We start from the raw sequence: 16,162 nt of genomic DNA on the forward strand, positions 1-16,162 counted from the left end.
CTCAAATAAAAACAGAAATGCCTGAAACGAACCTTAACCTGTAAACCCTCTACACTTTACCTGAGTTGGCTCTTCACTTGGGGGTGCTTTTTTCCCCCATCTACACCAAATATCTTTTCCAAAAATACCCGATCTACAACGTGACATGTTGTGAGCTTGTAGATCGGCAGTTTTTGCTAAGGTTCCCCCCAGAATAGAAAAAGGTATATTCCACATAGCACTACATCAACTGTTTGTTTTGTGACTTCCTCTATGTTCCTGTTACTCTCTAGTGGACGATAGCAAAGTATGCACCGCGGTTCAACGGTTTCCAGCAGCAGGACTCCCAGGAGCTGCTGGCCTTCCTCCTGGATGGTCTGCATGAGGACCTGAACCGTGTCCATGACAAACCATACGTAGAGCTGAAGGACAGCGATGGCAGACCTGACTGGGAGGTTGCCTCTGAGGTCAGCACGCACCACACATGACAGGACATGTTGTAGCATCGTGATAATGTACATTAATGTATTTTTATAATGACTGACAGACATTTACACGTTACAAATTTTTTAAACCGTCCTTAATCTACGTATTTGGTTAATCTGTAACTCACAAATTGAAACATTTCAACATTACAAGTTAAATAACTCGTAAGTGTCATGAACTCTAGTTAACAATCTAAATAACACTTAGCATTATGTGAACAAGTAACCAACATACAGTACATCTGTATATCATAACTAGCATCTATTGAAGTATACAATCAATAAAACATGCCATTCTCAGATGTGTTTGAGATTTGCTCTAAATAATTTGAGCTTAAAGAAACATCATCCTGTCTCATTCCTGCAGACATATTTGCTTCTCGTGCACAAGGGTTGTATGTCTGCACCGACATTTTTATTTTGGAGTGATTACTAAAAACGGCAGTTAGCATCCAGTCTACTTGAGCTAATGCCTACAGGTTGCTGGGTTTGCTTAGTGTGTTATTTTGTGTACTTTCATCATGACAAACCTTATGTTTACATTCACAAACATTAAGAACATGGGCTAATTACGAAAATATCAATAGAGCGAAAAACATGTTAAATGTGTCCAGGATGTCTGCTGTGGATTTGTGGTTTCTTTTTTAAGCTTCAAGTTTCTCTGACAAACGGTGAATGGAAACAGACTGTACTTCTGATATATAAAAATCGTGTACCTCCCATAACATTCGAATTGCGTCGCTCAAAATAATAATTGTTGCGCTGAGGTGAAAGCACCTCAATAAAAAAAAAGGGGCGCACACCAGTATTGCATATGTGTCAACCATGGTGAAAAGATCAAAGTTAAAAAGACAAAATCAGTCTTACAACACGATGCAAAGGAAGTTTTATTCAACAAGTACAAACATTTTGACTAAACATCTTCAGGTGTATAATATACATTCTTGATCATCTATGTAATCAACACATACAAATCTATTTGTTGCAGCTAATGTCTTAGTTACACCAGCGTTGTTGTGAAGCAGTTTCAATTAATAGGAGAAGTGTTTTAAAATATCACAATTTTCTTTTTTTGCAAAGGAGACGAGTAGCAAGAGTAATGCTTTTGTGAGACTGCAAGTGGGCGGACCTTAGGTCCCAATATGGAATTCTTAATGAGCTGCTGGGTGTGCCCATTCAAATACAACCTTTTAACACATGTACAGTAAATATACAGTTTTGGGGAAAACAAAACGGTATATGTAACAATAATACCCAATGACTATTATCTAGGGAATAATAGGCCTGTGGCACTGAATCTTTAAGGACTTAGCCTAATGATTTGAGTGATTTGAATGAATTGACTTGTCTCGGACTGTTTCGGTTTGTCTTCTCTTGCTATCTTGAATTGATTAGCAAGATTAGCAGTGTCTGATCTGTGTGTGTTTGTGTGTCTGTCCGTATGTGTGTGTGTGTGTGTGTGTGTGTGTGTGTGTGTGCGCGTGCGCGTGCATGAATTTCTGTTTCTCCATGTGCGTCCAAAGGCATGGGAAAACCACTTGCGTAGGAACCGTTCCATTGTGGTGGACCTGTTCCATGGACAGCTCAAGTCCCAGGTGAAGTGTAAGACGTGCGGTCACATCAGCGCCCGCTTTGACCCCTTCAACTTCCTATCCTTGCCCCTGCCCATGGACAGCTCCATGCACCTGGAGATCACTGGTGAGGGAATGGCTGTTTTATTAACCACTTTCAACCTGGTTACCCTGTTTTGGGCAGGTCATTACTCATTATAGGCGAAATGTTTCCCCAAAAAATTGCTGATCTACAAGCTCACAACACATAGTGTTGTGATCTTGTAGGTCAGCTATTTGTAGATCGGCTATTGTTGAAAATGTTTTAATAGGGCTTAAGTAGTTAAAGCAACGTTTGCTGATTTTCAATCTTCTTTCCATTTATTAGTCATTTATTAGTCAAATCTGACCAACTCACAAATACATATACTGGATGGATATTCAACCTCATTCAAGTTTGTTCTGCAGTCTGCAGATCTGTCACTGACTTGAAAAAAAAGAAACCAAAAAATTAATGGGTTTTGTAATGTTATACTGTACAGTATATTGTCAAAATCTGCTTTATTTGCATTCGTCTGTGTGCTAAATGAGTTACTTTGAGATCTGGGGAGAATATTTTGAATTATAATTTTGTATTCAATGGATCAACTATTGAAGATATCTCACCAATACTTGTGGTTACATCCTGTCAAGGTAACTCAATCCAAACCTCTACAAGTGTCATTTTGCGTTTAATCCCACTTAACGTCATTCTCTTCATGTGTTATTATTTTGTGGGTGCTTTGCAGTCATTAAGCTGGATGGCTCCACCCCGGTACGCTATGGCCTGAGGTTGAACATGGATGAGAAGTACACTGGTCTGAAGAAACAGCTGAGTGAACTCTGCAGCCTGAATCCAGATGAGATCCTGCTGGCTGAGGTCCACAGCTCCAACATCAAGGTACTGGCCTCACACACATACATGCACACACACACTACAAGCACACAGTGTAGTTTCCATCATCATTCTAACTCTGGCATGTTTACATATTTACCTTTTTGTACTTATGTTCATTAACTCATTGAGTGCCCAAATTATTATTATCTATTTCTGGCCATTACGATTTTAATTTTTTAATTTTTTCAAAGTAAAAAAAAAGTGCTTAGGAAGCGAGATACAGCCTTTTTCAGTTATAAGTTAAACAAGGAGTGGATGGAGCTGCAAATCTTCAGATAATGATATCTTGGGTTTTGTTTTGTTTTTTTAGTTTTTTTCAATTTTTTTCAAAAACACGTGAAACACGTTAATGGCACGTTGCACCATAGCGCTAAAACACGTGAAACACGTTAATGGCACTCAATGAGTTAACATGCTCTGCCTCTATCAAATATACAAATAAAATAAAAAATAAAACGTTTGGTATTTTCACATGTAGAGACAAGATAGTATATTCAGCAAACTCATAGCAGGTCTTAATTCACAAGGAGTTGCATACAAATACAAAGACCGCACGTAATGATGATAAACCTGTTTAAAACAAAACAAAAAAGTTTACAAGGTTTCTTCACAATCAACAAAAGCAGAAACAAAGAACAGGAGATGACAACAAGGCCAGCAACAATAAGCAAACAAGAAATAACAGGATCAAAGATAAAGCAGTTAACTGTTAGCATCTGTCTTTTTGAGCTAAAAAGCATTATTTTATACTTTGCTATTCAAAGATCATGAACATTTGTGCAAATCTTTGAATACATATATTTTTAACTAAACTTTAAAGGGTCCCTGGAACAAAATATTTTGAGATGGGGTCGGCGGCCAAATACATATTATATATATACATACAAATACAATACAATTTAGGGGGTCCTTGTCATGAAAAGGTTTGAGCATCACTCATAGAATTTAGAAACATATGTTTTTCAGAAAACTGTTAGGATTTAGAAGACATTTGTAGAATCGGCCTTAGGTCTTAATGGGTTAAATACACATAATCACACCATGCACCTTTCGCCTTACAGGCCAGTGTTAATTTGTGTTCATTCCTAACTGGTTGTTTGTTGTCTCTGCTGTGTGTAGAACTTCCCACAGGACAACCAGAAGGTGCGTCTCTCTGTCAACGGCTTTCTGTGTGCATTTGAGATCCCTGTGCCTGGCTCGCCCACCTCGCTCACCTCGCCTACACTTACGGGTAACGTTGTCAACTACACTACACAATGTAATGACTGAGTCTTTATAATCCATAATGATTACATACTTGTGAAAACATCTGAAAATGAGCAGGTGTCCCATTTATGTGTCTTTTTTTCCCCTGTAGACATCACCCCCATAGCCGTGATGCCAAATGGCACACAGGTTATAATGTTTAACCACTTCCAACCTGGCAATCCCTATTTTTAGCATGTCAATATAGCCTACATTTTTTGAAATAATTGTAAAAATAGGTAAAATAGCCGATCTACAAGCTTGTTAACTCATTGAGTGCCCAAATTATTATCTATTTCTGGCCATTACGATTTTTATTTTTTTATTTTTTCAAAGTTAAAAAAAAGTGCTTAGGAAGCGAGATACAGCCTTTTTCAGTTATAAGTTAAACAAGGAGTAGCCTCGGAAACCCATGCTTTTTTTTTGTTACAAAAGAAAAAAAGCCTGGGGGAGCCATGCAGGAACGATGGTCTTAGGACCTTGTTATCTCCTAACCAATCAGAGTGCAGAGGGGCGTCGCTCTAAATTTGGTGACGTCAGCGTGCTCCGTGCACAGGCCGGGGGGGGGGGGGGGGAGGGGGGAGGGGAGGGGGGAGGGGAGGGGGGAGGGGAGGAGAGGCGGGGACATAGATTGGTGAAGCAATAGGAATTCCCGCACGAATCCGGGCGGCTGCGTTTGGATCCGCCCTTCAAGACCATCGATTGAGCTCGTTGTCTCAGGCTAAACAAGGAGTGGATGGAGCTGCAAATCTTCAGATAATGATATCTTGGGTTAAAAAAAGATAATTTTTTCTATTTTTTTCAAAAACACGTGAAACACGTTAATGGCACGTTGCACCATAGTGCTAAAACACGTGAAACACGTTAATGGCACTCAATGAGTTAATCTGGGAAGTGGGAACCCATTCGGTAAAATAGTTTTGAGAGATTACAAAGTTGTAGATTGGCTATTTTCTCTATTTGCCATACAAGAAACTACAGTATATAGGGCTTTAGGGGTTAAGTTCTAGTTTTGAGTTAGGGGTATTTTCATCCAAACAGGTAGAACAGTTGATACAAAGCCTTTTTGTATTTATGTGTATAAACATATCCACTGCAGTGGAGGACACTTCTGGCCTGGTCTTAAAAGATCAGCTTGATTGGGTGCATCCCAGTGCATAGAATGTCATACAACATTATGACCAGTCTCAGCTTTACTACAGTACATAATGTTGTAATGCGATGCATTCATATCTACTATATGCCTTGATACACTTACTGTATCTCCATTCTAATCCATAATGATTACATACTTGTGAAAACATCTGAAAATGAGCAGGTGTTCCATTTATGTGTCTTTTTCCCCCTGTAGACATCACCCCCATAGCCAACGGCATACCAGCTAATGGCCACATCAGCTCCAAACCTGTCCTCATACCCAATGGTGGGCCCAGCACCGTGGTGCCCTGTAGCCCAGAGACGCCCCCGGCTAATGGAATGCCCAATGGGCACATCACACCGGTCCAAGAGAGCCCCTTCATCGGTTACATCATTGCCATGCACAGGAAAATGGTGCGTACCGTCTACCAGTAGCATTTCATACACATAGCCTGTAAGCCAGTATGAAGTGGTGTAATGGTGTCTGGACGTGTAGGTACAGTACACTCTAATTTTACTTGCTGCTTAAATTGCCAGGCAACAGAAAGCCCAGGAATTTGGACTTAATTAGTGCACCTGTGTTGAGGCTACTGTTTTAATGGCTATGCTTTCATTTTTTAATGTATTTTTATTATCATTGAGATGAGTAATGAGTCATTCTCAGCGGAATGCAGAGGACTGTGAATTGACTGACAGACCAACCTCTATAGCAGATGGATACAAAATATAGACATTCCTTGGGTAACCCTTGTTTCCTACTAGGTTTCCTTTTACTTACTAGATAACAACCTACAGTACTTACAGTACTAGGCATTTCTTGGAAACACTTTTCCAGTAACTGTGCTTGATTACCAACTACTTTCCTGGTAAATCAAAACAAATAATTCCCAATGCAATATGTTGTGTTTGTTTCTGGCATACCGTCACCCTCAGATGCGGACGGAGCTTTACTTCCTGTCATCTCAGAAGAACCGGCCCAGTCTGTTCGGCATGCCTCTGATCGTCCCCTGCACCGTGCACACCAGTAAGAAAGACCTCTACGATGCTGTGTGGATCCAGGTCTCCAGACTGGCCAGCCCTCTGCCACCACAGGAGGCCAGCAACCATGCCCAGGACTGGTCAGTTCACACACACACACACACACACACACACACACACACACACACACACACACACACACACACACACACACACACACACACACACACACACACACACACACACACACAGACCAATCTCGAGGGACAGAGTCAGGACCAAATTTGAACCCTACTGTATGTCTAAAATCAAAGGACATTTGATAGTCTATCGAGATGTAAACAACATATGTATTTCGATCTGGGACATTATTAAAATAAAATAATTTATAAAAACATTGTTGATAATTTTGTCACTCCAAAATATGTTTTGGACATTTTCTCCCAACTTACATACTTGTAAAGTCCTGTACTTTCCATTGTATTGAATGTCACATAAATGCTGTTGAGGTAAAGGCCTGTATTGTTTTGAGGATAATGTGTCCTATTGTGTGCCCCTGCAGTGATGACAGTATGGGCTACCAGTACCCTTTCACATTACGGGTGGTGGGCAAGGATGGCAACTCATGTGCCTGGTGTCCCTGGTACAGGTAGGACATCCATCATTATGACACACACACACACACACACACACACACACACACACACACACACACACACACACACACACACACACACACACACACACACACACACACACACACACACACACACACACACAAACCACAGTGTTAGTAGTGGTCCGTTACATGATAGTTAGACATTGCCTAAAGGAAGATGAAGTTAGTTGAGATGATCCTTGACATGAGAAGGTTTGAGAACCATTGCTATAGAGAGTGTTTAACTATGCTCTGGTCCTCAGGTTCTGTCGGGGCTGTGCTGTAGAGTGCACGGAGGACAGAGCCTCTGTGGGAAACGCATTCATCGCTGTGGACTGGGACCCTACTGCACTGCATCTCCGCTACCAGACCTCTCAGGAGAGGGTAAGACAAGCACCCCCCCCACACACACACATGTCTTTTCACTTGACAATTCATTATATGTATCAATATTTTCAATATTTTCAATTAGCCAATGTAGGGTTTAAGTGATTAAACTGAACACATTTTGCTGGGGATGCCCTGGAACCCCCTCAAGTCCCCGGACCCCACTTTGAGAACCAACGCCTTAAAGGGTGTGTGCACACCAGTGGTCCCAAGTAAAGTAAAAAGAAGTTTGATTCATTCTTCAGGATCTGGGATGTTGAGAGTTGGAGGAGTCGGTATGAGTTGATGGACAGGAGGTGCTTTCTATTAGCATTGCAAGAGTAGCTAAGGTGCAGAGAGACAGCATTCCCATCAGATCACTCCTGGAGGCCAGTGTCTTGACACATCCTCGACTCTGTCGACGAAACGTGCTTGCAATTAACCTCTAGAGGATTTTAGTAATGCATCACTGACTCAACACAGGGCTGCGTGCCAGTTAAAGAAAATAAAAAGCAAAGAAAGGGAAAATGTAACGAACCAACAGTGTACTGTAGGACTTAGCGGTGCATTTTCGGATCCGAATGCAGCCAGCTGCTTTTAGCAGAATGTCTGGGAAAGGTATTCTGTAGAATAGATACATTATACAGCATGTGGCCTGTCTGGGTCTCTGAGTCACCACATCTTCATAAATCACATTAAACACCACTACTAAGAAGTGGAGCAGCACCTTTGTTTTTTTCACCATGTCAGCACAGAGAGACAGATGGACAGATTGGTTTAACCACATGAACCCTAGCGTCCCTATCTGAACATTCTATTTATAGATGAACAATCTACAAGCTACGTTGTTAGCTTGTAAACTGGCTATTTTAGGCTAAGTGAGGGAGAAAAAGGAGGGGGTTAAGTACTGTACAGACCCCTGGGGGACCCTGGTCAACAAAGTATATAATGTAGGGTTTATGTGGTTTAGTAACATCCAAGTGAAACACCTTTCTCAAAGTTCGATGGACAGTCCAGTCCACTAGGCCTGTGCTATATGGAGAAAATATACAATGTGTGATCAAGCTGTTGGATATAGGCAATGGCCATATGAGCCTTTGCGATATCGGCATGTGCACATGCATCTATATCGGCATCTAGTTCAAGTTCAAGTTTATTATGTCCCAAACTGGGCAATTTATGTTACAGCAGATAGTAAGAAACTCCAACACACATTAAACATACATACACAAGACACACATAGACATAGACATAATCATAAGATCCAGATAATAATAGCTACTCATAGCTACCTCCTCCTGCTGCTATTATTGATGGCACGAATGGAAGTAGGTACAAATGAGAATTTGTACCTATTGTTTTTAGCTGCAGGGGTCTTTAACCTTTGGCCGGAAGGCAAGAATTCATATTCAGGATTTAGGGGGTGAGAGCTGTCTGCCCTAATAGAAGATGCTTTCTTAAGCACCTGCTGGTCATATATATGACTCAGACAGCTAAATTGTACCCCCACAATCTTGCTAGCCCCCCTCACAACCCCGTTAAGGGCATTTTTCTGTCTAATGCCAAGGTTTCCATACCAACAAATGGCAGCAAATGAAATAACAGACTCTATGAAAGCTCTGTAGAATAAAATCATCAATGACTTATCCACCTGAAACTTGGCTAGCTTCCTTAAACAGAAGAGGCGCTGTTGACCTTTCTTACACACCATTTCAGTATTGAAGTCAAATTTCAGACGATAGTCAATAATGGAGCCGAGATATTTATAAGTGGTTACCAAATCCACTGTCTGGCCATTTATGACGCTACTCTGAGGAGCTGGTGGAGATCGTCTAAAATCAATACACATGTCTTTAGTCTTTGTGACATTAAGTTGTAGGAATGCATCTTCACACCAAGAAACAAAGTCATCTACAATTGGGCCATGACTGGCTTCGCTATCACTCAAAAGACTAACAATCACAGAATCATCTGCAAATTTAGCAATGTGTCTGTTGTCATGTTGACTCCTACAATCATTAGTATACAAGATATACAAGAGTGGAGAAAGAACACAACCTTGGGGTGAGCCGGTGGATGATGTTAGTTCTCCAGACAATTTACCATTCACCCGTACCCTCTGGGTTCTGTTTGTGAGAAAATCAAGAACCCAACCAATAATACCTGAATCTAAGCCAAAGTTGTTAACTAATTTTTCAACTAGTATATGTGGCTGAATGGTGTTAAAGGCTGATGAGAAGTCAACAAAAAGCAGCCTAGCATGTGTCTTGCTAACTTCCAGGTGTGAAAATAGAAGGTTCAATAAGGTGATGGTAGCATCGGACACTCCTCTCTTAGCCCTGTAAGCAAATTGCAAGGGGTCCAGGCAACACTCAGTTTTTGCCAAGAGTTCATCCTTAACAAGCCTCTCAAATGACTTCATAACCAAAGAGGTTAAGGCCACAGGCCTGAAGTCATTGAGAGCTTTGGGAGGAGGACCCTTGGCAACCGGCACCACAAGTAGTCGACTCTAATTGGCGACTAATTGCCAATAGTCGACTGACAGTCGACTAATAATTTTTTTTTTATTTTGGGCCAAAATACATTTTATTTCAAAGGGTCTACACAGTTTGTTTTGTCTCCAGCAGAGTTTCTAGTGTCTCTATCTCTCTCTGGAAGAGGTTGCACATGAACTCTGCAGCCGCACTGAGGCGCTCCAACACAAACAATACCAATACAAAGACGAGGAATAAGAAGAATAAAGTGGAAGTTACGTGTGGTTGCAGGTGTAGACTTGGCCAAAAAACTATTTAAAACATTTAGAGAGTCGACTAAGAGACACTTAGTCGACTCGGACCCCCCGCGACTAACCAGTCGACTAGTCGACTTAGTCGAGGTCAGGCCTAATATAGGCACACACCCCCGCCCGTCGACTTGTCCGTGATCACAGCGTCTCGATCCAGACGGATTGGCTCGCCGAATCCGTCGATCTTAAGTTCCCTATCTGTGTCTCTTTCTTCCAGAAAAGTTTCAGTTAACGCTAGGATACACGCATCTCTGAATTCATGGCACAATTTGACCCGTGCCTGCAGTATCCCAGTTTTGTTACGCAGGGATCGGACGTTAGAAAGGATGATAGAGGGAAGAGTTATACGTGACAGGGGCTGGTTCTTTACCTTTAACCGTGCGCCACCTCTCCTCCCCCTCTTCCTAATCCCTGGAGTGCGCCGTGATCCACCGGCAGAATCCCTCAATCGCGGGTCCATATCCATACTCCGGAAATCATCCAAATTGGGTGGATTAAAGTCCAACGGAGGATCATAGTCTTTCTCCAGATGGAGAAGAAACTCTCGGCTGTACTGGATCCGTGTAGGGAGATCTGAGGACGGAAGAAAGTCCTCGATACCCAGAGCCAGGTGGCATACTAGCCACAACAGTAGCATAGTGACAAGATCCATGTTTAGCAATCGCTTCATAGTAACGTTGCTGTTTTAATCAGCCTCGTAGCGAGGAGGCCAATTCACAGGACACCTAACGTAGCTAAACTTAACGTGATCTTGTGACAACATAAAACGTAAGCCCACAAACGTAAAACAAACACGGAGCCCCCATCACCTGCTGCTGGTCGCTGCAAGAGCTGCGCCCTCTAGGAGCGATTAAGGCAGATATGATCGCTGGTGGTAAAGATACAGGGCAATACTCTGTCCAAAAACAGACCAACTGGCTGTTTTCCATTAGACAAGAGCATCAGCAGAGGTCTATGATTAAATCTCATAAATGTTGAGATAAAGAGCTCGGGTATGCTGTATTAGAAGGTAGACAAACTAGGCCGCGTGTAAAGTTGATGTTGACCACACAGTGTCACTAGAGAGGTGCTTACTGAAGCGCCATAGTTTTATGTCAGCGTTCAAGCAGAGATTCAAAGCACATCGTCATTTGTATCAGCATTGAGTTGCACCATGCTCAGGCCCCACATCCTGCTGCAGTGAACACGGCTCCTGAGTGCTTCTGGTAATGTTGCACTGCAGCAGTGTGTACACACACACACACACACACACACACACACACACACACACACACACACACACACACACACACACACACACAAACATTCTCTAACCGGTAACAGGACCTTTTGTAGATTCAAGATATTCATGTGTACAAGCATTATGTATCTATATGAATTTTCCATCTGCATGAATGTGCCTCCCTAACTATCTTCATACCAGTCTGACCTCCCTAACTATAATCTGTCTTCCTTACCCATCTGTCCTCCCTACCCGTCTGTTTTCCCTAACTGGCTGTCCTCCCTACCTGGCTCTCACTGGCTGGTGGTCCTTCTGTCTGGACCAGATCGTGGAGGAACACTGCAGTGTGGAGCAGTCTCGTCGGGCGCAGGCTGAGCCCATTAGTCTGGACAGCTGTCTGAAGGCCTTCACCAGTGAGGAGGAACTGGGGGAGGATGAGCTCTACTACTGCTCCAAGTGTAAGACCCATCGACTGGCCACCAAGAAGCTGGACCTCTGGAGGCTGCCTCCTGTCCTGGTCAGTAGTCAGACTGTCACCATACAATACCTTTATCATCCACAAGTTCAAGGTTTCCGTTAGCTGACCATTTTTAATTAACCGTTAATTATAAACCTCCCGGGCCACCATGGCTGGTTGGGAGAATTATTTTATTTTATCATTTAAGCCTATTAGTAATATTATTATTTGGATAAAGTAACACAACCTTGCAATACGTAGTTTACAACCATCATAATCATTAAAAGTTTTTATCATGATCTTAATGTCAGTGTGGGTTAATTCCCTACAGCCTGCTGTGCGCTGCAGTTATCTGATAGATCAGCCTATTCCGTCGCACGTTGAAAATATCAGACCTACAAGCTCGCGTTGTGAGCTTGTAGGACTGCTATTTTCGATGCTTAACACCGTGGTACGATGGAGCACAAATCAGGCTTTACACAGCTGCGTTTCTCTCCTCCTGATCAGCGCTGAGTACGGGTCTTCTTGGTTCGCTTGGGTATTAACAAGCCAATGACTCGGTTGGTAATAGAATCTGAACCAACCCCGACCCAACTGACGATAATAAACCCAAACTCGCATTGGGTCGTGAAAAAAAAAATATATATATACATGCATATATATATATATATATATATATACACACATATATATATACACACACATATACACACACATATACACACACACACACACACACACACACACACACACACACACACACACACACACACACACACACACACACACACACACACAACCAAGCACATGGAGAAAGTGGTGGATTAACTTGGTGACACATTCCAGGCAGGTTGACTACCTTCCTTATGCCATCATGAACTAAACATGTAACAAAGCCAAACAAAAGCGGATGATGTAGGTTACTGCATATTAAGGTTGAATGAGATGTAGCCCCAAACATAGGCTATATAGTTTGTGTATACTGTGCGACAGGAGGGCAGTTCACTCTCACGCCCTCCTGACTTTATTAAGTTATTTTTGGCAAGCGACACCTCTGCATGATGGAGTAGATTATTTCGGAAACTATAAACATAGGAACAGATTGCATCTGTGATAAAGTGGGGAAAAGGCCAGTGCTAACGTAACAAGGTGTAATGATCAGTTGGGTGGTTCAATCACTGTACATGCACGTGCAGTATCTGCAAACACGCATGTGACTTTTATTATAATATGGCCGATTCATTTATTCTTTCAATTATAATCTTGTCGGTCATGGTGGCCGGCCCAACCCAAAAAAAACTTTACAAGTTACAACCCAGTTCTATGTTGTAACACTTTTATATGGACTGCAATAATCAGACTGTCGGCCTTATTATAAATTAGACAATATTTCTATTAGCATTTTACATGGGTTGCTTCATAGTCCCATTTACATGCTACAGAGCATAGCCCGATTAATGAGTGAAAAGGCATCCTTCACATGACGTCGCTGGAAGGTAGTGAATGCATCATCAAACAGTTAACAGTGCACTCATGCACTGAACCCACCAAAAAGAACGCCCACATATAGGCTTTATTGCGCGACTGTTCTCGCCAGTCCCGGCCAAACCGGGAAGTCTGGTCACCCTCTTCATATTTTTACAGCATTTACCTACCCCACCCCTACAACAACTCACACCTACACCCACACAGGATACAGCAAACACACACACACACACACACACACACACACACACACACACACACACACACACACACACACACACACACACACACACACACACACACACACACACACACACACACACACTCAGATCAACGAACCAAAAGCCTGAGAGACTTGTTTTTGAATGTCATGGTCACTCTGTCTTATCTTATAGGCATAGATAGATAGATATAAGAGCAACATGCTCGCTGTGTTTCAGAGACAGTGAAGCCGGAATTAATCTCCTGGCTCTCAGCCCACAAGTTCAAAACTTTTAATCTCTACAGTATCTTCGCGTCAGATTTGGATTTGGGTAGTTCAAAACCTAAAATTAGCATTGGGATCACTCTGACATCCGATTAAATCAGGAAATCAAATCCAAGCTCTAATCAAAATGGATACTGTAGTTCAAAATAAAAACACAGGATTGGGATCAGTTTGATCCAAACAATCTGGATTACCTTCATCCCACTGAAAGGTTGGATTTGCACTGGATTACCAAAGCAAAACTCACTTTACAATTAATTTAAACCTATGTTTCAATATGGTAAAGTTTGCAAATTGAAATTGTAGCCTTTATGGTTGATACAGTTTTTCATGATTTTTTTTTCCACATTTGCAGTGTACACTTGCCTACCTCTCCTTTGGGCCCTTCTTACCATTAAGTCCCCCCCCCACACACACACACACACACACAAACCCCACACCCCCCATCTCCCATAGCAAGCAGTTCCTACCCAGTGGTGTAAAATAACTAAGTACATGTACTCAAGGTATTTGTACTTTACTGGAGTATTTCCAATTTCCAATACTTTTACTTGGTCATCTGAATCTGAATCAGGGACATTATATCCTGAATTTCTTTGAAATAACCAGACACAATTTGGCTGGATTGTCTGATCCTGGATAAAAAAATATAGGATTTCAAAATCTGATCAGATGGGGATTAAACGTTTTGAACTCATGGCTGGCTCCAACTTTTAGCACCTACAGCACAGCATGGATCTCAGTCTGGTCTTTGTTCAGCTGTAGAAAGTTGTGAAACATGCAGTGGTCCATTAGTCACACTTGTACATAAATGGAGATGGAGATCGGCTTGTCACTAATACAACTGAACGTAAAATGTCTCTCTATCTCCCTCCTATCTCTCTCTCCTTCTCTCTCTCTCTCTCTCTCTATTTATCTATTCCAGATAGTCCACCTGAAGCGCTTCCAGTTCGTAAACGGTCGCTGGATCAAATCTCAGAAGATCGTCAAGTTTCCCCGTGGTAGTTTTGACCCCAGCGCCTTCCTGGCTCCCAGGGATCTGGAGCAACACTGTCTCCACTCCCGCAGCGAGGGGGAGGAGCTACTGAGGGTCGGGGAAGACAACCTATCGTCTATCTCCGCCCCGGCTGGCCTCAACAACCTCCCCAAAGGTCAGCACTGCTGCTCTGTTTGCTTGCAGTGTGTTATTAACCATGGGAATCTGAAGGCATGACCACACTCATTTGTTTTAACCTGGTAGAGCTGCTTTAACGGCGTGGTTCTGCAAGAGGCTATCGGTGTATGACAGGATCTGTGTACATGACTGACTGCTATTCTCGCAAACCGTTAGACTGACCAGCGTCAAACTTTGTACTGTATGTGTGCACTCATTTGACAACACTCTCCGTATAGATTATATATCAATTTAAAACAAAAGACAATTACAACATCCCAAGTACAGCACAGTAGATTTCAACATTATGCGTACAGTACAGTATTTGCAAGCATTTCCTAAGTAGTTGCATGTTGAATTTCAGCTAACTCTGCATAACAGCGGGGTGACTTAAGAAGGTTTATAGTGAGAGTCATGTGTGTAACAGTAGTGTAACATAACTGAGCTTGACACCATCATGTGGAGCTTGTCGTTAACCTTGCCTCCGTGCGCTGTGCTAGTCATTCTGCTTATGAAACCACAGAGCAGCACCTGCCTCACGTTGCACAGGAAGTGTTTGATCATCCTCTCATCTACGTCCGCAGCCTCTCCAGCCTCAGGCAGGAAGTCGGCCCCTTCGCTCAGTCGAAACAGCAGCCCCTCAAGCAGTCCTTCCAAGAGCGGCACAGGAGGCCGCAGACAGGCCCGGCTCCGCCTCCCCCAGCTGAGCAGCAGACACCGGCTCTCAAACAGCAAGGAGAGCCTGGACGGCGGTGCCAAGGAGGGGGGCGCTGACCCCGAGGCCGAACCCAGGGAAGGCACAACGCAGGCGGACACAGAGGAGACTGCAGCGGTGCGGTTGGAATTGTCTCTCCCTGGGTGCGGGGATGCAGGCCTTGCCGAGTCCTCGACGGGCGCCGAAGCATCCAGCAGCCAATGTGATGTGATCCTGATGAATGGAGGCAGCGTGGATAGCTGTCAGAGCAGCGGACTGACCTCGGACTGCAGCACAGAGAGCAGCATGGATCCTGACAACTCGTTATTGCAGCACAGGGACAACGGATGTCTGGAGGCCATGTACAATCTCTATGCAATCTCTGTGAGTACTGCAACCCATAACAATTATGTGTGGAAATCCTCGCTGTGGGACACTACAGTGACAATCATGCACTTACTGTATAAGCTAAATGACAATTTAGCTTTTTTTTTTGGACTGATTTCCACAATTCACGAGCCAGATGGGATCAGGGTTTTGCATT

The 16,162-nt window shown here is 42.8% G+C and overlaps 1 protein-coding gene across 3 annotated transcripts in view; it reads left to right on the top strand.

Annotated features, from left to right (window-relative positions):
* usp32 (ubiquitin specific peptidase 32) overlaps nt 1-16,162 on the top strand; it is a 75,303-nt gene that overhangs the window by 57,710 nt on the left and 1,431 nt on the right. For all 3 annotated transcript variants that reach the window (XM_080428379.1, XM_080428380.1, XM_080428381.1), the window contains exons 22-32: nt 273-446; nt 1,988-2,162; nt 2,803-2,954; nt 4,071-4,182; nt 5,548-5,747; nt 6,267-6,451; nt 6,874-6,960; nt 7,233-7,353; nt 11,668-11,859; nt 14,697-14,922; nt 15,509-16,002. In XM_080428379.1, coding sequence (XP_080284505.1) covers nt 273-446; nt 1,988-2,162; nt 2,803-2,954; nt 4,071-4,182; nt 5,548-5,747; nt 6,267-6,451; nt 6,874-6,960; nt 7,233-7,353; nt 11,668-11,859; nt 14,697-14,922; nt 15,509-16,002 — 2,118 coding nt within the window. The remainder of the gene's footprint in view (nt 1-272; nt 447-1,987; nt 2,163-2,802; nt 2,955-4,070; nt 4,183-5,547; nt 5,748-6,266; nt 6,452-6,873; nt 6,961-7,232; nt 7,354-11,667; nt 11,860-14,696; nt 14,923-15,508; nt 16,003-16,162) is intronic.

This window comes from Gymnoscopelus braueri, assembly GCF_963280865.1.
Source record: "Gymnoscopelus braueri genome assembly, chromosome: 5".
Taxonomy (NCBI): Eukaryota; Metazoa; Chordata; class Actinopteri; order Myctophiformes; family Myctophidae; genus Gymnoscopelus; species Gymnoscopelus braueri.